Source organism: Camelus dromedarius, chromosome 18 (assembly GCF_036321535.1).
Source record: "Camelus dromedarius isolate mCamDro1 chromosome 18, mCamDro1.pat, whole genome shotgun sequence".
In the NCBI taxonomy this organism is placed as follows: Eukaryota; Metazoa; Chordata; class Mammalia; order Artiodactyla; family Camelidae; genus Camelus; species Camelus dromedarius.
This window is the reverse complement of record NC_087453.1, coordinates 1,522,558-1,544,323: the sequence shown is the minus strand read 5'-3', so window position 1 is coordinate 1,544,323 and position 21,766 is coordinate 1,522,558. Positions and strand designations below refer to the sequence as shown.

Sequence of the window (21,766 nt, the reverse complement as noted above, 5' to 3'; positions counted from 1 at the left end):
GGTCTCGCCTCAGGGGCCCATGGGGCTGCAAGGGATCCTGCGGTCGCAGGTCGTGTCCAGGGATCCGGGCTGGCACACGTGTGGGATTGGGGAGGGGCTCGGGATGGCAACGGGGGTGTAGCTGACTCCGAGTCAGGTAAGAACTAGTGACCAGCGGAGCCCGGGAGCCAGAGGGGCTCGTGACCCTGCTTTCTGCTTCTGTACCAGTTGAAAACTCCCCACTGAAAAGGTAAAACAGGTAGAGGAGCGAGAGAAAGCCTCGCAGCGCCCTCCGGCCGCGGTGCTGACATCACGCCCATGAGGCCAGTGCGCCCCTTTCAAGTGGGGAACGACGGATGGCGGATTTGGAAAAGGAGACTAAACACAGCCCCTCCTGCCGTGAGCGCCCCAGGAAGCCCGCCGGGCGAGCAGACAGCAGGGCTGCGGACAAGGGGGGCTGCCTCCACGGGGGGCCCTCGGCAGAGCCCCCAGGATGCTGGGCCCTGCTCCACGCCGGACGCGACCCAAACACAAGCGCCCGAGGCAAAGAGCCCAGCGCACGGTTCTTACCAGCAGATTCTGCACCAGCTCCTTCACATTAGCGGCTGTCTCTGTAGACTGTTTACCCGAGGAAGCCAGTTTTATTAACGTAGATAAAAAATTTTTACATTTCTTCACGTTTTCCATAGTTTCCTAGATACAAGTTAAAAAGATGAAAGAGGGAAAGTCTTAAAAGGCAGATTTTCCTCACTGCTTTTGGTTTAACTAAGACACGTACATCACGTAAGAAATCTGTGTTTCTTCCCTAAACTTCTTTCAAGAAAATGCAGTAACTCTCACGGCCTGACGAGGGGGGTATAAGCCAGGACGCGTGCTCTGCAGGGCCGTCCCCAGGTTTACTTCTCTCTCAGCCAGCAATCCGACTGGCAGGGACGTAATTAAGTAAAACACCGATAAATGTGGAAAAGATGATCTGTAGGTGTCCGCGTGACGCTGCGTGTCACAGAAGAGCTGACGTGTGAGTGCACAGTAAACGGAAATGAATTACGACACGGCTGCTAAAAGCGGAAAACACTTAGCAAGAAACATGAGAAGAGCAAGCCGTAAATGAAGTGCAATCCCACTGATTCAGAGATTCGTCCGTGTGCAGGAAAACTGCCAGAGATACATAAAATGGGTGGCACCGCCGTTTCAGACCACAACCTCTGTGCAGTCCACGTCACTTCTGTGAATGCACCCGGTCTGGGCTTTGGTCACGTGGACGTCTCCACGGCCCAAAAGCCTCGTGCAGGGCGATGGGGTCCTTCCCACAGCCCTGCAGAGGCCACTGCCCTGGGCCCCCACCTCGTGTGGAAACCCAACACATTCGTGTGTCCGGGCCGTGGCTCCCGGGGTCGCCAGTGCTCTGAGGCAGCACAAACAAGACACACGGCCCCAAACAGCCCCCGGGGCCTTCGAGGAGGGGGAGGCACATGCAGGCGGGCAGGCGTGACCGCGGGCGCAGGGCCCGGGCGGCGGGGAAGGCGCTGAGAGGCGTGGGAGGCGGCACTCACCGTGGCAGCTGTGGAGGTGGTGGTGGCCCCTGGGACCGTTCGCTGAGGTGTCCCCGTCTGAACAGCTGTCGCCGTCCCGAGTGAAGTTGTCTGGGCAGCACCACCCAGGACAAGCTGAGGCTACGAGAAGCCAAAACACGAGGTCAACAGAGGCTCCCCCGCAGGACCCACGCCAGCCCCCGGCCCTGAGGCGGCCTTCCTCTGCACCGAGGAAGGCACACTTCGCTCCTGCAGCAAAAACGGCCGGAAATGAAGCCAATGTCTGGAAAGAACCTGGCTATCAGAAGTCGACCCTGAAAGCCACACGGCAACCATACAAATAATCTCTAAGTAACCACACCAGATCTCCCATCTCAGAAATTAAAAGGACAAAACAGAGAAACTGCAATCAAAACACCATCATCTGGTTCGCACGGGGAAGCTGCAGACAGGAAAGCCAGGACCCTGCACACATGCGGGCAGCCCGGGTGGGGTCAGCTGAGGTCCCGGCCCCTCCGCGGCCAGACCGACCCTGCTTTGCTCTCCAAAAGCGGTCACATCAAGAACACCCTGGAAAGGGGGGGTTTCAGAGCAGACGGGAGGACCGAAGGGTAGGCAGTGTTGGGAGGGGGGGCTGCTTTGCTGCTAAACAAATACATTTAAGGAAACGAACAGCTGGACGTCGGGCAACTCGGGCAGCTCAAACGCCGGCCTCGGTCGTGCTCCTGAGGCCTCTGCTCCGCGTGAACAAGCACAGCGCAGGTATTTACTGTCTTGTCTTTTCATCAGCCTCTTCCAACTTAAAACTTCAGCCTCCTTCCGTTTTCCAGTGTAACTGCCTCAGGGCTTCCGACGGCAGGGGCAGCGCAACCCTGAGCACGACGGCCAGCAGCTGGCCGAGCGAGCAGGGCCGGGCGCGGGGCCGGCCCCACGGAGGGGCGGGGGGGAGGAGGGGGCCGGCTTCTTCTCGGTGGCTGGGATTCTCTCCTACTTGTCACTTAGGCCTGCGTTGCTTTTGTAATTACAAAACATCAAAGAAGAAACTTCAAGGGAGGGAAAGTACGAGGACCGACCACAGCTGTCTCGGGAGCTGCGCCTGGACACCCAGAACGCGCCCGGGCACTTCCGTCCCTGGCGCCCCCTTCACGTCAGGACTGGCTGCACACTCGCTTCTGCTGGTCGGATGAACACGCGTCTCACCAGACGACTGAGATTGTACCTGTTTTGATAAACTTATCTTCCACTGAACTGGAAACAAAAACTGACCCTGAGCTTCCCGACCTCGGAAAAGGCTCCTTTCACTAGATCTGAAGGTCAGACTCGCCAACCAAGCTGAGCTCAGCCAGAAGACCTGGTCCTGGGACGTGGCCGTCGCCTGGACAGCTCCTGACGCGGGGCAGACAGCTGAGCTCACTTACTTGGGACCCAACTGCTCTCGCAGCTGTTTTAAAAAAGCAGCGTGGCCGCTGCCGACGCAGCAAATGGGGACAGGACCCGGGAGGGTGGGTATAGCCTGGGGCCCCTGCAACCTTTCAGCCTCGCTCTCCTCCCAGGGGAAGTGGGCACCGTGGGGCCCGCAGCTCTGTGGGAGGCGGTGGGGGGACACCTGCTGGAACAGCAGACTCGAGATCACTGTAAAAACAGGAATGGCGTGGACAGCGGGCTCCCACCTGGCCGCCCCCAGAGGCCGCATCCTGGGACGGAGGGGCCAGCCAGTGCCCAGCCACCCGCCTCAGCTCCGCAGACCGGAGGCTGCCATCAGGAGCATCAGAACCCGCCGAGAGAGGCCAGCACCTGAAAACCCTGCCTTCCCACAGCTTAAAACGCTATTTAAAGACCCAAAAAACACACCAGCCCCATGCGGTCGACAGGAGACATTTCCGGAATGGCACTTCACCGCCGGTAAAGGTGCGGCAGCGGGAGGAAGCTCCGAGACACCCCTCACGCCCCACGTGTCCAGGGCCCGTCAGCAAGGGGTGTTGTGAGAATTACACACATGAACACGCACACACAGGGAGGATGCACGCGTCTGGGCCGCGAAGCCCGGACAAGGCCGTAGGTGCCACACACGCACAGTCCGTGCCCATCCCTCCTGCTCAGAGATGCCGCACAGCCAACTCTGAATGAGGTGACACTTTTAGCTGGACTTCTAGCTGAGGGGGAAGCACTCTTAAAGAACGCTGCTGGTGTCAATCCCGCTTGGCTTTAAAGAAAAGAGCCTCAGCCTGCATGTGTCGGTGGTCAGGGAAGCACCTCCTTCAGGAGCCGCCCCCCCCCCAAGCTCCAACCCCTGACACCCAGCGCCCGAGCCTGCAAGGCCTGACCCCTGACCAAGGCTGCCGCGTGGAGCCACGGCCTCACCTGAACTCCGGGCGAGCGCTGGAGCGCTGCGGTGGGCTGCACCGTCGTCTGGGCCTGAGACACTTGCTTGATTATGGTCGTAGGGGTCACCTGCCGTGCAATGATGGGGGTCCCAGGTGCCTGAAAAACAAGGAGTCGTCATCTAAAACGAGAGACAGGTGAGTAACACCCCGCCGCCTGGCGCCCCCAACAATCAGCCCTCTAGCACGCAACCAGTGCGCTCACGGGTGCCTACAAGTTCATTCACGATCCTCAGGGAGGCCGCCCTGGTTCCATACGTTTCTTACTAAAGTAAAAGGGTCTGATCAGAATCTTCACACACCGTATTCAGCAAAAGAGGCTACTTGTGAATCTCCGAGCACCCCCATGCCCTCTGCCTACAGCACAGAAGCATCAACTCCAGAGGCAACGTGGCTCAAGTCACAGGAGAAAAGACTTCAAGACCATTCTCATCTCCACTTTAGTTACTACCTGCAGCCAACTCGGAACAGCAGGACCGTAGCATCAGACAGGCAGGCATCAGGAAATGAGAACAGGAAGGGGTAAAGGCCTGGCACCGGCCCAGGTGGAAATTAAGAAGCCGGACGCTGGAGGAGGTGCACGTCCTAGGCACTCGGCTTCGAGCATCAGAGCCCGTCATCCCGCCACAGTCTCAGGGTCAGGGCACGAACCCCAAAGGCCCAGACGTCCATGGGGGGGTGCTGTTCACATCATCCCATGATGTTCTCACCTGCCTCCCGGATAGTAAGAGCTAACACTGACTCAGCGTCCACCCTGCTCCACTGGCCTTGGCCCTGAAATGCCCTAACTCAGCCCTCGTACCAGCCCTATGGGAGCAGCACTGGGAGGAGCTCCACTCTGCAGAAGAGGAAACTGAGGCACAGGAAGCTGAGTCACGGGAGAGGAGGGACAGGGCCAGGACACAGGGCTCTCCTCCGGTAGGGCCGCCCAGACGCGCACACACTCACCTGCACGGTGGAGATCTGCACGGGGGGGGCACTTGTGGGGGTGGCCGGCCGGGGCGCCATGGTGGTCTGAGGCTGGGCCTGGGCGTGGGCCTGGGCCTGCATCTGGGCCAAGGCCTGCTGAGGAATCATTAACAGCTGCCCGTTCTCGCTGCGCACGAGGACCATACCTGGTGGGGGAAGGAGACGGCGTCAGGAAACGTGCCCCGAAAGCCCGGACTCTCTCAGGGAGCCAGACAGCTTTGAGGAGTGAGAGGGGAAGTTGTAAACGTGCAGAGCAGACGTGCCCACAACGATGGTGCACAGGATGGAGCCAACGTAGGGCATCCTCGTGGACTTGGAGTGGCAGCTGAGACCCGTCCGTCAGCAACCAGGCAGCGAAGCTCCTGGAGCCACACTGGCAGCCCCTCGGCCACCCTGTACGGCCTGCAGGTGAGGAGGCCAGGACAGCAGGCCAGGGGCCTGGTGTGAGAGTGCCCACGGCTGCCCCAGCACAGCCAAGTTCACAAGGCAGCGGGTGTCAGGCGAGAGGTCATGACTGGAGCCTCAGACCCCAAGCCCTGCCCTAGACCCCACAGCCAGCCCACCCCGACCCCTACTGCCCATCTCTGGAGGCAGCCTGGCCTCCTCTCCCGCCCCACGGGCTGAGCTGGGCCCCAGGGGACAGCACCCCCACAGCCGCGCCCTTGGGCTTCCCTGCCTGGAGTCCTGTGAAGCCCCAAAATCTCCTTCTTCGAGCAAGACCCCTCTTGGATGCAAGGCCAGCTGTGCCCAGGGCAACCCAGGACGCCCACCACGGGGACACAGACACGGAGCAGCACTCACTCTTCATGCTGCTTCAGCTAAGGTGCTGGAACGCAAATCAGAGCGGTCAGGTTTGGCACTAACTCGAGCTTCAAAAACCAGCAACCAATTCTACCCGAGACCTCACCTGGAAGAGCAGCACACTCACACTGAACTTCCCAGGACAGAGCCACTGACAGAGCCGCAGGGGGCCCACAGGCACCGAGACACCACGCTTCCCGGAGCGAGGCCTCGGGAGAGGGCGGCACCGAGCGGCCACTGAAGGACAAGGCGCCGGGCCAGGGTCGCCCGGGGAGCCGCTGCATGGCAGCCCCTGCACCCCTGCTCAGAAACTGCGCTCAAAGTGGCACCCAAGCCTGAGGACCTCCTGCCGGCCATCTCGGCGGTGACATCAGGCACCCCCTCCCAAAGCAAACGGTAGTTGGAGCCAACTTAGAAGTCAGAGGGTGCTGGGTCCCGGCTCCTCCAAACCCATCACGACATCAGGGAATGACAGGCCTCTCCCTGGGTTCAGGTCTACAACTCTTGACCCAGAAGAACCACGTTCATGCCCATTAAAAGAGCTTCCCCTCAAAACAGCCCTTTTAAAAGAAACTATGCTGAAATTAAAAAAAAAAGTCTCCTGCCAGTAACTCCCTCCACTGAAGCCTCTGCAACCTGGGCGCCTGCTGAAGCGCTGTCGGAGTGGCCTGGAGGGCCCGGGGCAGCCACGGGCAGCTGGACTCAGGGCTGGCCCACCGGGGGACGGCACAGCCACGCAGCCAGGACCACAACCACGCCGGGGGCCCCGGAAGAGGGGGCTCGGTGAGCACCCAGCTGTCCCCTCAGCAGCTCACCCTGTCCCCGTCTCAGACGTCCCAGGAGCCACCGCTGCAGCTGGCTGGGGAGAAGGGCAGCTGAGCAGGCCCCACAGGCCCCACGGCTGGCAACCCCGATTTCAAACCTGCTAACGTAGCAGCTGATGTGAACACCTTGATCATCGGGTGGTTTTTTTGCTTAAAAAATAATGTATATGGGAAAAAGGGAATATTTATGTAATAATATCCATGAAACAGCAACGTGGTTAACATGCCGATGAAGTAAGTGGCTTTTGGACACAAAAGTCTGAAAAAACAGACACTGGGGCAGAGCACCGTGCCCTTGGTGAGAAGAAAGCTGGGGACGGAAGCAGACGCCCACCCAGCAGCGACGGCATGACCCTCACGAGAAACGTCTCGAGCAGATACATAAACGGTAAGCGAGAAACGGGACGGCTGCCACCAGGCATGAAGGCCGCGTGGCCGCAGCCTCAGGAACACCGCGTGGCTCCCCAGGGGAGGGAGGCGGACTACACAGGGCCAGCGGGGCGGGGGCCATCCTGGGACACTCTTCCCTGTCAGCCCCCCCCAACCCAGTTACAACAGCTCAGTCACTGATTCAACAAAAAGCAGTCAGCCGTGCACGTGGCACCCCGGGGGGTCAGAACACAGACGCCCGCACCGCACACCCGCATTAATGGCACTGTCACTGTCCTGGATCTTGTAAACTCTGGTTATAACCACTCATTGCAAACAGGTAACTGTGTAATATCTATTCACGCAAAGGCGAAAAAACACAGCTTTGTCTCAAAATGTAACTGAAATGAGCTTTAGATAAAAGGTCACGAGAAAGCAGTCTCCTGCGCTTACCGCAGCACCTGCCACCCAGTGCCTCGAGGCCCCCGTCACCAGCCCTCTGCGTGTGCAGCTGCGGCTCAAGGGGTGGCCCAGGAAGGGCCCCGCAGCCAGCGGGTAAGTGGCTTCCCTGAGGGTGCCCAGACACCGAGGGCCCACTGCACGGTCCCTGGCAGTTTGGCTTCAACAGTGGCCAAGAAAAGAGCTGCACAGACACTCCTCTGGCCCTTAAATCAGGGAAGGAGACGTCCACCCTGTCACAGTACACGCAACGTCCATTTCAGAGGCCCCTCGGGGGGGAGGGTGCAGCTCAGCAGTGGGGCGCACACGGGGTACTGGGTTCAATCCCTGGTGCCTCCATTAATAAATAAATAAACCCAGTTACCTCCCCCCAGAAATTAAAACAAAAAAATCCAAAGGCTCTTCAGATTCCCTGAAGGCAGTGAACAGGCAAGGCAGGAGCCAGGGACCAGGCCGCCCCTCCTGACCCAGCCAACCCTGCCGCCCAGGCCGCTGCCCGTACCCCTCACCCCCAGGACCCCTCTTCCACTCGGGGCACTCTAAAACCAAAACCAGCCAACTGCATGACCCACAGTCATGACGCATGCAGTTCAAGCAGCCAGAAAACAACTCAGGTTTTCTCTTTAAATAACTTTCCTGTCTTTCTCAGTAAAGAGTCAGTATTTGTCAGGAAGCGTGGAGACGCGCAAGGAACACAGAAGCCTCCTGAGCCTCCGCTGGCCAATTCCCTTGCGTTCCCGGGCCCACGTGCAGATGTGTGACAGCTGTGGTTTGATGACCATAAAGAAAACTGAGGTCATTTTGATGATACTCAGTTTGGTATTTTCTTCTTTTCAAAACCACACTCTTCAGTGGCTACGTGGCATTTCATACAAAATACATTCACATTCTTCATTGGTGAGGACAAGCTACTTTCTATTTTTCGTTACTGTGGAAGCACTGGTGTTTAAACTACAATGCGCAGCACAAACCGGCACCAGGAGTTTGAAGGCACCCTGCGTGGTGGTGACCGAGCCCCCGTGTGCTCAGGGTAACAGGCCCCGCGGGACCAGCCCGCGGGCTCTGTGGGGCGCCGTGTCCCCCGAGCCTGAGCACAGCCAATGGCTCTTGAAGACTGAATCCCACCATCCCTCACGCACCTGAGTTCAAGGTCAACTCGTGTGCTCTTCCCCAACGTGAGTGGCTCCCATCCCTTTCGTGTCAACATTTTTCACTGTATTTTCAGCCAAAATGTAGGTCAGCCAAAGCTACACTACAGAGTGAACAGGCATTTTCTGGCTGGCCAGGGAACCTCCACCCGGAAGACATCACTCGTGGGGAAACACTCCTCAGCACAACCTTCAGGGGCTCCAGGCCCCGACCTCGCCCTGTCCCACAAGCCTCCTTCCCCTGGGCTTGGGGGCCCCTGGCCCAGGGAACAGCGGCTGTGATGGCACAAGCAGCGAACAGCAGCCAGGTCAGAGAGACCAGGCCCCACCCTCACCATCACCATCACCCGGCAAGGCTCCCAGCACTGTCACCTGCCAGACTGCACTGAGGGTCTGCAAAGACGGGGGACAAAGGGCAGACCCCCCACAATTAACTGGCCCCCAACCCCCGATGTGGACACTAAGGCAGCAGAGAAACGCCGCACGTGCTGTGACACAGCCTAGAATGCACTCCTGAGAGCTGCGCCCCGCTCAGCGTGTCCCACAGGTGGAGGAAAGCTGGGTGGCCTCCCCGAGGCCCGCACAGCCCCAGACCAGGGTGGACGGTGGCCCTCCTGCCATACCCTCTCCCCTAGCCCTGCCTGAGCTCCCCTCCAGCAGGTTCCCACTGGATGGGGTCCCCCAACTATACCAGTGCAAGAGACTCAGCAAGATGCCAACTCGGACCCTGGGAAGCAGATTTAAATTCAGCCTAAATGTGCCTTTTACTCTTTTGGCTGTTTGTCTTTTAAATCACCCAAAGTTAAGTGCTTAATCCTGCAGAAGCCCTGATGGCTGAAAAGCTGGCGGTGGGGGAGGGGTTAAGATGTGAGTGGGCGGGGCACCTGTGTCCTGACTGCACATCCCCCTAGACCTCAGCTCTGAGGGAGGGCAGAGCACGCTGCCACCCTCCAAGGGCCCAGTTCACGCCCAGTTCACTAGGGGACTGGGCCCCGGCCCCTGGTCCCAGGGTTTCCCTCCTTCAAGAGCATCTGGTCAGCATCCTGCCTGACCACACCTTGGGAACACTCCTCCCCACCTCGTCCATAACACCGCACAATTCCGACCACCATTCCTGAAAACTCTCTCTCCCCCCGAAGCAGGACGCTGGCGGGGGGGCGAGGGTCAAGCAGGGACACAACCTCGGGGGTGAAGGAAGCCCAGCCCCGACCCGGCGCCCTCTTCTCCGCGAAGGCTCATCTTACTTCTTCAAGGGGCATCTGCGCTGAAACGGCAGACGCGCAGCACGTGTCGCTTCTAAAACCGGTTTCCCACTAAGCCAGATGTTTTCCGTTTCATCGTTTCAGGGAGCGAATTTAAGGCTCAAAGCAGGAACAGCACAAGAGGAAGTGCCGGTGCTGAAGTCTAGGAGCAGCGATGTGGCTGCATTTCTGAACATCCCGCTACAGGCAAAGCACCTGCAGCTCCCACCCACCCCAAAAGCTGCTGCGAAGTCACACACTGCAACTCGCATGCTGACAACTACAAAAACAGGCTGAGAGAAATTAAGGAAGACCTAAGTCAGTGAAGAGATTCACCACGCCTTGTTCACGGGCCGGGAAACTCAGACAGCTGAGATGTCAACTCCCCTCAAACTCATCTGCAGGTGCAGCACAGTCCCCCCGAATCCCGGCAGCCATGCGTGTGGGAACAGACACGCCTACTCTAAACTCACAGAGAAATGCAAAGGTCCGCAAGCTCCAAAGTGCTATGGAAAAGAGCAGGAGTCAGAAGACTGACGCTGCCTGTCTCAGAGATGTGCTAGAAAGCCACAAGGGTCAGGGCGGAGAGCTGACACCAAGTTAAACAGCAGATCAGTGGGACACAACGGAGTCCAGGAACAGCCTGCACACACGTGGACAGCTGGGTTTTGGCAAAAATACAAAGGAAATTCAGCAAAAAAATAAGTCTTTTCAAAAAACAGGGAACAAGCAAACATCCATACGGAAGCCACACTTCACACTACGCACCAACACCACCTCGAAGGGAATCCCAGACCTGAATGCAGGCCCCAACCCTCTAAAACTCCCGGACGAAGACACAGGGAAGAGCTCGGCGACGCGGGTCATGCAAAGACGTTCCAGACACACCACCAGGAAAACACCCGTGAAAGAACAAGCTAACGAACTGGACTCGCCGAACCTCAAAACGCCTGCTCTTCAGAAGACACTGCTGCGCGGAGAGACAGGCCCTGGGCGGCAGCACCTCTGCAGGGCATGGAGCTGGTCGCGTCCGAACACGCAGAACCCAGACTCCGCGCGAGAAAACAAACCGCCTGGGACCGACAGGGGCAAGAGAGTTAAACAGACGCTCCACCAGAGAAGACACAGAGGCAAAGCAGCAGTGAAAGAACGCTCAGCGTCGCTGCTCATCAGGAGCCTGCAAATCAACCCCACAACGCAATGCCGCTGCACGCCCTCTAAACGGCCGAGAGTAGAAGGACGGGCCACCCCAGGGGCCGAGGAGGCAGGGGAGGAATCGGGGTTCTCAACGTACCCCGCAGTTCCCTACAGAGTTCAACCCTCCCACCCCTAGGTGCTCAAACAAGAGAAGAGGAAGAATAAGCCCCTGCAAGAGCCCCAAACTGGAAAGACGCCAAACGCGCAGCAGCAGGCGAGGACAGCTTCCGACCCACCCACACGACAGAGCAGCACTCCCAGGTGAGGCGGAACCAGCTGGCACAGGAGCAACAGGGGCGAGCCTGCCGCCGCAGCGGAGGAGCCTGTGGAGACCCTGCCCCCACAGAGCTTCGGCTCTGGGAGTGGGGCGATCCCCCCCACCACAGCCCCCGCCGCTCTGCAGCCTCACCTCGAGGACGCTGGCCACAGGCTCCGCCACGCACACAGGGCCGCCACCTGGAACGCTCCTCCTCCCCTGGTCACCTCCCTACTCATCGCGGACCCCTCCCCACCATCTGGGGTGCCATGAGCCCCACTTCCACAGCTGGGCTCCCTGAAGTGCTGGACCCAACACCCTGCACTCCCATGGCCTCCTGCACCTGCGTGTGTCTCTAGTCTTCCTTAAACCAGCTTATGCTGGAGATGGAGCTCTCTTACAAATTATAACCCAAAGCTGCAGACACCCACCCACAGACACCCTTCCCCACGGTGAGCTGCGTGCTAAGGCATCAAGGCCATAAAGCACTTTCTTTACCTAATGACTCCAACAACACACACCAAAGGCGCAGGGCACAGCCTCGTACCTGTGAACACTAACCCCTTCAGCTACAGTTTAAATTGCTTTGATAAAACTGCAGGAACAGGTAAGTCTAGAGGCCGAGCACAGAGGTGTTAACCGTATTAGTCTTCCAAGTTTCAAATTGCTCAAAATGAAAACTGGAGGCGGGAAGTGCTCCGCTATCTGGAGACGCCACTGCAGGTGACATGAGCAGGGAGGGCCAGGCCCACAGGTGCTCCCAGGAACGCAACTTGCGCCGGAGCTCAGAGACCAGCCACGTAGCGGGAGCCCTGCCACCTTCACGCTGCCAGGGGTCTAGAACAGGGTGAAAACCGAAGACCCACGGTGTCTGGGGCTGACCCAGGGTCACGTCAAGGTAAAGTGCATGTATGGAGCTGGCCATGGATCGGGGCCGGCACTTACAGACAGCACACGCAGCTGGGAGGGCCGGGGCGGGGTGCAGGCCAGGCCCCAGGAGGGGAATGAGAGCGGGGGACACGCTTACCCATGCCGCCAGAGCCAGGAGAGCGCATCAACAGGCCGAGTTTCCAGCCCACTCAACTGAGCAGGTGCGGTAAATGGAATGACCACCCCAGAGGTGAAGTCTCCCCAAAACTACAGAGCACAGTTCTTTTACATAGAAGTCTAATACTAACTTAAGTTTGCCTGGCGTGGAGACAGACACAATTTAAGACAGCCCATCATTCAAGAATTCCGGCAGTAAGGCCACACCTCACGCTCCCCTCCCGCCTCAGGCTGAGCACGGCCGTCTTAGCAGAGAAGCACCAAAATCCATCAACAGCATCACTCTTTTTACCTGAGGCCCACAGAAGAGAAACCTGTTTCAGACCACACCCCCCAGCCAGGGACCAGCCAGGGACCAGCCAGGGACCAGCCAGGGCCAAGAAAACCGAGCAGGTGGCTGCTGTCAGGGCTGCTGGTGCAAATGCACACGTGCACTTTCCCGGGCTGGCAGGGCTTCCAAAGCTGGCGGTTAGGAAAGGTATCCGAAATGTCTGATTGAGACAAGACAAAAATCCAAAAACCCCAGGACAGGTTGATGCCTCCCGCCCTCTGGCCTTCAAGTCGGCTTTCCCACCTGACCCTGGCAAAGCACCCCCGCCGCCACCACTCGGGGTCAAAACAGAGCTCAGCCCGAGTCCCAGGCCCCCGCACGTTACTTTGACTTCTCACTCCATACGGTGACTTTCTAAGTCTTGAGGACACTGAGTCACGGTTCTAAGTAAGATGCCCGCTGGAGCTGCTCAGGACTGTGGTGAAGAACTCACATGTGCTCACACACAGGCACACGTCCACAGATCTGCTCCCCACAGGACAGGGTGGGGGGGCAGGGGAGCAGGGAGGGATGCAGATCTGCCCTGACATCAAGCCTCTCCATACAGGTTGGAATTTTGTAATGGACCTGCTTAGCGTGCAGTTTCTGCGGGGAAAAAAATTGTATCCAAAAACTTGACTACACTGCCAGTAACCACAACTGTCTTACCTACTTTAAAAATTGGCCAGAAACTCTTATCAAGCAACTCCTGAAAGCAACCCAAAGGGCCGACACCAGAGACCTCAACCTCACCAACAGGCCGGCGGAGGCAGGGGGGAGGCACTTCAGATGGCTAGCCCGCCCTCCAGGCTCGCTCAGCTGGGCCTTCACGCCAGCTCGGACGGGGGCGGCGCAGGCACACACCACGGGTCTCTTCCAGCAGCACCAGCCCCGTTACCTACGCCTGTCCCTTGACCCAGCGGTCAAGTTCCAGTCCCTGTGTAGTGGGACACGCGCCTTCATGTCACTCCACAGCACTCCACCTGTGTGCTGGCGAGGATGCGAGTCCTCGATGTACCAGTGACATGAAAAGACAACTGCAGGACAGCACGCGTGACTGGTTCACATACAAGTCACGCGTGCACGTTTAGTTCTGCACTTGGGAGGTGAAAACCTATGGGCAAGACACACCTAAGGGAACTACATCTGGTATCTTGTAATAACATGTAATGAGAAGGAATATGCTAAAGAATATGTGAACGTACATACAACCGCGTCACTATGCTTGTGCTGGACACCAGGAACGAACACAACATTGTACATCAACTACACTTCAATAAAAGTTTAAAAATAGAGAGATACACCTAAGAGTGTGTACGTCTCAGGAGAGGACACACAGGGGTGCACTGCTTACAGAACTGTAAACGAGCACTACAGTCACTTTGCGAAACCACAGAAAGAAAAACAGCGCCAAGAAGTGCTGTGGTGACAGGCTGCTTGGGGGGGTTCACACTCCCCAGGCCCCAAGGTTCCCTCAACCCTCCAGGGCCATCTCCCCCTCCCTCTTCCCCACGGCCACCACCAAGGGGTGCCACCTGCCTGGCTCAAGGTGGCCAGTGGTCCATGTACTGTCCCACCCCCAGTCTTGGACACTCCATCCCTGCCTCCCATGTCCTGGGGTGGCCAGGGCCTTGTACTCCACAATCAACACTGAGGACAGTCTAAGGGCCCTGCTCTGCAAGTGACGGCTCCGTGCTCCATGCCTTCAGACACCTCACTCCTTTTCTGGGTGGTACAGGGAGATTGCTGTTCCCCCAAAGAGACATGGCTCCCCTGACGACACAGCAGGACGGAGAGCAAGCTCTCTCCTCCGACCTCCTCACCACGACACGGTGTCAGCGCCCTTTACCTCCTGCTGTCCCCACAAGTGCCCGAGCACACTTCACAGAAAGCCCTCGTCCCCGCTTATACATGTGCAGTAGTCGGGGAATGACTTCTGTGCCCCTGGCAGGCTTCTCTGTGCATCTTTCCGTGGAACGCCTGCTGAGAAGAGAGAGCCTCGGGCCCGATACCACTTCTGCTTCACTTATATCCTCATTTTAATCAGCCAACACTGGTTTCTCATTTTCTCACCTTTGTAAAATCCCTGAAATCAGAGGGCCTCAGAGGCTTCTCCTCTGGGGCCCTGGACCCTTGGCCGAGGCGGCCGAGGATGAGGTGTTAGGCATCCAAACCCCACTCTCCAGCACCGGAGCCCGTGGCCCAGAGTCTGCGAGTCAGCCGCCAGGGCGGCCCTCCCGTGAGAACAGCGAGCACACTGGCTGGGCCCAGTCAACCCCCTTCAGTTTCCTGAACTCCCGGTATAAAGCCTGAGCGTATTCCACTCCGGTCTTGTCCAAAGCTACATATTCTGCACTAACAGAGAACCTGTATCCAGGCACAATTTTATTGCATTCTCTCCCATCTGAGGATTCTGAACCCCAAACAATGCTTTGGTTCCCCGGCTTTGACTAGCAGAAGTCAACCCGTGCCCCACCCCCAAACACACACAGCGGCCCACGGAGCCCAGGGCGGGGACTCCTGCGCTCACCCGTTTCACCCTGTCCTTCCTGTGTCTCCCACATCCCAACTTTCTCTGAACTTCACCGGCTATTATTTTTACCGTTCACTTAAGTTCTTTCTAGGGTCTGTGTAAATAAACAGAGAAGAACAAGCAAAACCGCAAGGGTGCAGCCTGGAGGCAGGGCCCCAAGAACCGCCTCCCTCTGCAAAGCGGCGCCATGTCAAGAGCGGTTCTGGAAACAGGACAGGTGGCCCCGCACCTGCACCAGGTGGAGGGCGCACAGGACCCTGTGGAGAAACATGCTGGGCCTTTGCCAAGATCAGTGAGCAGAGGAAAGGGCCTCCTCTCAGAGTCACGCACACCGGCACTCTACTCAGCAAGCTCCGACCCGGATGGATGGGTCAGTACCAGCTTCTCTAACCTAAAACCCACAGGTCTGTCCAGAATGGGACAAACGTCCCCACCCTCACGTGTTCAACTGCTCATCAAGCTGGCATTTGGCCCAAGAGGCCACAGAAGAGGGATTCAACTCAAAGAGTCAGAGGCAGGAAGAGCGGCCCAGGCCGCGGGGCGCAGCTCCGGGGGGCCAGGCCCGTTGTGGGCACCTCGGACCAGGGCCACCCTGCGCCCAGGCTCACGGGCATGGAGGTTGGATGGCTGGTGCCACGCACCTCGCGTGATTTACAACACAACTCCAGCTCCCCAAATTCAACTACCCGGCAACCCCACTTATCAGAACACCCCCGAGAGGAAGGAGCAAAACAAGGGACCCCGACCTCCACCCACTCACTCCCTCAGCTAGCCGGCCAGTACTGACCAAGGACCGCTAGGTTCCAGACGGGGCCGGGCACCGACAGAAACCAGCGACACCGGCCTGGGGCTTCCCGCGGGGTGGGGAAGGCGGGCACCAGCCAACAGACCACACATCCAGTCAGCACTCCAGCCAGTCAGTGCGGTCACCAAGCTACTGGCTGCACACCCACAATCAGCCAGTGAAGGGTGTGCAGCCCGGGGATGTGCCTGGACTAACCCAGGGGCCTGAATGGTCTCCTGAAGGAAGCCACGTGGAAACGACCGGGAAGGTAGGGTGGGGACAAGCTGGCAGGACTGGGGATGAGGACACCCCACGTCCCAGCTAGGGAGGCAAAGCCAACCAAGGGACACGCTGAGGGAGGAACAAGGGGACCCAGGGGGCTGAGATCCAGGCCCGAGAGCACGAGGCCACGGGAGGGCCCCCGGGCCGAGCAGGAGGCAGTGGGGACCGGGCATCCCAGTGATGGCATCAGTCTCCAGGAAGCCTGGGGGCACAGCCGGGAAGCCAGAGGCCCGGGAAGGAGAGGGAAGGTGAGGAGAAGGGGCTAATGAAACACAACGGAAGGCAATCCCACAGCTGCAGAAACAGCACTTGATAAACTCGAAATCCACTCATGCCTAAAATACATGTTATTTCCCGCCGAGAAAAGCAAACAACTTCAGAAAACAAGGAGCCTCCCTAACCTGATGAAGTGAGTCCCCAGACTCTCCCTCCAAGGGAGTCAGCCGAGCGACAGGCACAGAGCAAGGGTGCCGGACGGCACCCCTCCCGTGCGGCACCGCGACAGAGGCCCCAGCAAGCCCCAAAGGCCAGAGGACACGCAGAGAAGCGGGAACGTGCGGAGCTGAGTGACACTCACCTGTCCTCAGCTGCAGAGAACACCCCAAAATCTGCACACGCCGTTTAGTGAAAGGGTTTGATGACACTGTTAGACATAAGCTTAATATCCAACATTCTACTACAATTCAGCACTTCGTCAACAAAGAATTAGAAACTGTGATGTTAAAAAAACTACTATTTACAGTAAGAGGAATAAACTGAGAGTATCCTGGGATAAATCTAACAAAGTATGCACAACACCTACAGGGAAAAATACACAAAACTTGACTGAAAGATACTATAGAAGATCCAAGTGGAGCGATAGGCCACATTCATGAACGCACAAACACCGAACCAGAGTGGCAGATCCTCCCCGAACGGACCCACAGGTCAGTGCAATTCTGATCAAAATAACCTGAAGGAACTTTCCTGAGCCTCAAAGAGCTGATGCAAAAATTTACCAGCAAGATCAACATTCCAAGGCTAGCACAGACAATTCTCAGGAAGAATCCAGCGGGGTCCTGGGCCAGCAGAGACAGCACGAAGCTCTCCTACTGATGGACACGACGGTACTGACAAAGCCATAAACCAGGAGAGAACCACCCAGAAACAGACCCCTGCATAGCATAAAACTTCAAATATTACAGAAAAGACATGCAGATCAGTGAGGTGAAGGCCATCCAGAGAAGGAAGGCCAGGACAACTCTTCATCCAAACGGAAAATAAAAACAGAACTACCACAACACACGAGAGTCTCATTCCAGGAGGACTGAAGACACAAAAGTGGAAGCAAACACTAAAATCTTAGAAGAAAATAGAGGAGACTACTCTATGACCTTAGGGTTGGAAAGAACTTCTTGAACATGATTGGAAAAGGTATTTGCCATAAAGAAAAAGACAGATTCAGCTACATTAAAATCAAGCACTCCTATTCATCAGAAGACACCATTAAGGAAGTGATAAGCTGTAAGCTGAAAAAACTTGCTGGTCACCTATACAGCCCACATAGTAAAGGAACTGCAACCAAGACACAGACAGACGTCCCAGGAATTAATGAGAAAGTTCAAAAGAAAACTGGACAAAAAGACAAACACAAGACATCCCACAAAAGGACACCCATAAACGGCAGCAAGCACACAAGATGACGCCACCTCCTGCGAGGCTGAAGAAGGAAATGAGAACTAAGGCGACACTGTGACGGCACCTCACTCGCAGCAGGTCTGGGGCACTGAGCAGCCTGACGACGCCCAGCGCGCCAGGGACGCGGAGGCCCAGAGCCCGCCGGTCGGCAGACTGACAGCAGCGGCCAGCACTCCGAGCGCCGGAGCCAGGCGGCCGCCAGCCCTCGCCAGCTCACACAGAAATGCTAGCAAGTCGGATGCCACGATATAGAAAATGATACCACCTCATGACCGAGGGGGGCTTATCCTAGGAATGCACCACGATTTCACATTCAAAACTGAATCCACACAACACCTTATTCACAGACTAAAAAAGGAAATCCACACAAGCATCTCAATGCATGAAGCAAAGGGCACCTGACAAACCGAACATCCAGTCATGACAAAAATTCTCACTGAACTAGGAATAAAGGGGACGTTCTCAACCCAATAAAGGAAATCTATGCAAATCCTACAGCTAACGTCATACATTGGACGGGGAAAAGTCTGAGCACGGTCCTCCAAAATCAGAAGCAAGGCAAAAAGGTCCACTCCCATTGCTCTAGTCAGCATTACACCAGAGGTTCCAGCAAGTGCAACACAGCGAGAAGGAAAATAAAAGGTGCACAGGTCAGAAGAAAGAGAAAACCTCTCTTTATTGCAGATAACACAGTTGTCTTTGTATAAAATCCTAAGCAATCTACAAAATTGCTACAAGAACTAATACACGAGTTGAGCGAGGCCACAGGGTACGAGGTCAATACTTAAAAGGCGACTGTATTTCTACACATTAGCAACAAACAATTGGAAACTGCAGTTTTTTTAAGTACCATTTACACAGCGTAAAAATATGAATACTTAAAGGTACGTTTGTTTAACAGAATATGGTAAAGACATAAACACTGTAAAACAACGCTGGGAGGGGCGGCGAAAGACCTAAAACGAGGGAGAGGTGTACCATGTACACAGATCGGAAGCCGGTTTTGTTAAGGCGTCAATAACCGTCAATCTGATTCACATGCTCAACACGACCCTAAGCAAGATACAAGAAGACTTTTTTGTAGAAACTGACAAGGTTAATCCTAAAACTTACACGGAAATGCAAAAGACCCAAGTAGTCCCAAACATTTTTTGGAAAAGAGCAGTCACGATTCACAATACCCGAGCTCAAGACTTACTAATCAAGCAGTGCTGTATCCTTATGCATAAGGATAAACGGATGGGACAGAATACAATCCAGAAATAAAGTCCACACATAGGTCAACTGATTCTCATAAAAGTGTCAGGATAATTCAATAGAGAAAGGAGGATCTTTTCATCAAATGGGGCCAGTACAACTGGATATTTTATGAAGAAAGAAATGAATCTCAACCCCTTACCTTATAAGCACCCAAAATTAACTTGAATTGGATTGAGTAAGAGCTAAAACCATAAATATCCTATGAGAATTCATGGGAGAAAATCCTTGTGCACTGGGTTAGGCAAAAATTTCTTTGATAACACATAATGTGAATGCTGAAAGAAAGAAACTGATAAACTGTACTTCACTAAACTTGAAAACTTACTCTTTGCAATACACTGTTAGATAAATGAAAAGGTAAACAGATTAGGAGAAAATATTTATAAAACAATTTTATCTGATAAAGGACTTGTATCTGTATTTTTTAAACTCTCACCAAGCCAACAGTAACAAAAAGAAAAACCCAATAAAAAACACAAGCGCGAGAGGTGAACAGACACTTCACGAAAGGTATGCAAACGACAGACACGCACAGGAAAAGACGCTCCCCATCAGCCACTGGGGAAATGCAAACTAAAACCGCAACGGGACAGCACTACACGGCCATGGAATGGCGAACGTTTAAAATACTGACCATGTTATCTTTCAGCAAGGACTAGAAACAACCGTCACACGCTGCTGGTGGGAGCGTACACCCGCACAGCCACCTCAGAAACAGCTCGGCAGATTAACCAGGTAAACACTCCCTCACCACAGCCAGCAGCCCCACACCCAAGTATCTGCCCAAGAGAAGTGAAAACGTATGTCCATACAAAGACTCACAGGGAAAATTTACAGCAGCACCGTCCTTAACTATCAAAAGCTGGAAACAACCCAAATATCCATCAACTGGTAACAAGATGAATAAAATGAGGTATACATCCATAGCCTGGGGCACTGCTCTACCACTAAGACGCATGCACTGATACATGCAACGACTGGGAACATTTCAGAAGTATTCTGCTGAGTGAGAGAAGCCAGACGTTAAAGATTACTATTGCATAATTTCATTCATATGAAATTCTAGAAAAGGTAAAATCATAGACAGGACAGATCACCGGTTGCCGAGGGTGGGAAGGGTGCGGGAGGGGCTCACCACCAATAAAAGGGGCGAGAAGAAAAATTTCTGTGGCTCTGGAAGTGTTCTGTATCTTGATTGTGGTGATGGCTACATTTTAGGTGTTTAATCAGAGAACTATACACTGAAAAGGATAAATTTTACTGTATGAAAACTGTGCCTCAATAAAAGAGACTTTAAAAAATAAACACAGAGAGAGAGCACCGCACACCCATGAGCACAGTTATAACAAAACAGCGTCCCAGGCCAAGTGCCGGCGCTGACGTGAAGCAACAGGAACTCCTGTGCACCGAGGAGCCGAGAGGCGTCCGCACAGCCACTCGGGGGAATGGTTTGGTGGTTTCTGACGAGACTGAACACGCTTTCCATGTGACTCAGCAATTCCACTCCTAATGTTTACCCAAGAGGAAAGGATGTCCTCACGAAGCCTTGGCACTAATGTTCACAGAGGCTTCAATCATCATGGCCAAAATGGGGAACAAACCCACTCCACTGTCCACCCCCGGTAAATGGCCTGACGTGCGGTGTGTCCAAAGGTGCACTGCGGCTCAGCATAAAAACCACGTGCTGATCCACGCGGCAATGCGGACGGATGCAAACCATTCCCTGAGTAGAGACCAACCGACACGAGAGAGCACACAGTGCACGAGTCCACGCACATGAAATTTCAGAAAGGCCAAGCCAAAGCACGGGGCCCAGGAGCAGGCAGAATGCTTGCTTGGGTCTGGGATGTCCTGGGGTGAACGGAGCGCCCTTTATTTCTCAAATCCAGTTTGTGGGTCTTTCTTCCATGGTTCACGCCAGCTGTGTCCCAGGAACTCTTTCCTAATCTATGGGTATGAAGATCGCCACTTGCTTGCAGGACGTCACAGCAAGCGGGCAGCGCTTCCACTTCTGGGAGCCTGGGGTCTGGCATCCTGCCCCCTCGGGGGACCAGCCTGAGATGCCGTCTCCCCTGGACGGGCACCCTCCCCCATGAGCAAGCAGGTGCCAAGACCGTGGGCTTTTTCTGAAGCTGATGACTCCTCACAGCTCCTGCCCAGTAGTGGTGGAAGCTATGAGATGACACAGGGAAGACCTGGGTCTGCCTGGCTTTCCTCTCCCAAAATCAGAGCCCGAGTCGTAAAAGGGAAACCGTTAAGTCATGTGCAAGTAACGTGAAGACCCTAACCAAGCAAGACAGGACACTGTCCTTGGTGGACTCTTAGGCTGAAACTACATGCAGGGGAGCTTCAGGGGCACAGCCTTCTTTAAAGACCCTGACTTCTAAGGTGGGGGATAAGGTGGGGGCGGGGAACCTTATGGAGGGGACGCCTGTCCAAGGTGCTGAAATGCTGGGCCCTCTCTTCCCCTCTAGGAACACAGCACTTACACTGCCCAGCCCCCAAGTGCCCCAACCTGCCCTGGAGCAAGTCGGGCTTTGCCAGACAAGCGCCCCGGAGAACACGAACTCCCACCATCGACTCCAGTCACGGCGAAGTGACACGCCCAGGGAGCCAGAGACCCAGCGCGTCCGCACAGCACCTGGGACTCCTCAGTGGGCGTTCAAACGTGACTGGCCAGCACCACCCAGGACACACTCCCTGGAGGGCCCCCACGT

The 21,766-nt window shown here is 55.8% G+C and overlaps 1 protein-coding gene across 2 annotated transcripts in view; it reads right to left on the bottom strand.

Moving 5' to 3' along the window:
- TAF4 (TATA-box binding protein associated factor 4) overlaps positions 1 to 5,225 on the bottom strand; it is a 28,306-nt gene extending 23,081 nt beyond the window's left edge. For both annotated transcript variants that reach the window (XM_064496947.1, XM_064496948.1), the window contains exons 1-4: positions 4,841 to 5,225; positions 3,873 to 3,992; positions 1,533 to 1,652; positions 550 to 672 (exon numbers count right to left, since the gene is read on the bottom strand). In XM_064496947.1, coding sequence (XP_064353017.1) covers positions 550 to 672; positions 1,533 to 1,652; positions 3,873 to 3,992; positions 4,841 to 5,005 — 528 coding nt within the window. In that variant the 5' untranslated portion in view covers positions 5,006 to 5,225. The remainder of the gene's footprint in view (positions 1 to 549; positions 673 to 1,532; positions 1,653 to 3,872; positions 3,993 to 4,840) is intronic.
- Between the last annotated feature and the right edge of the window lie 16,541 nt (positions 5,226 to 21,766).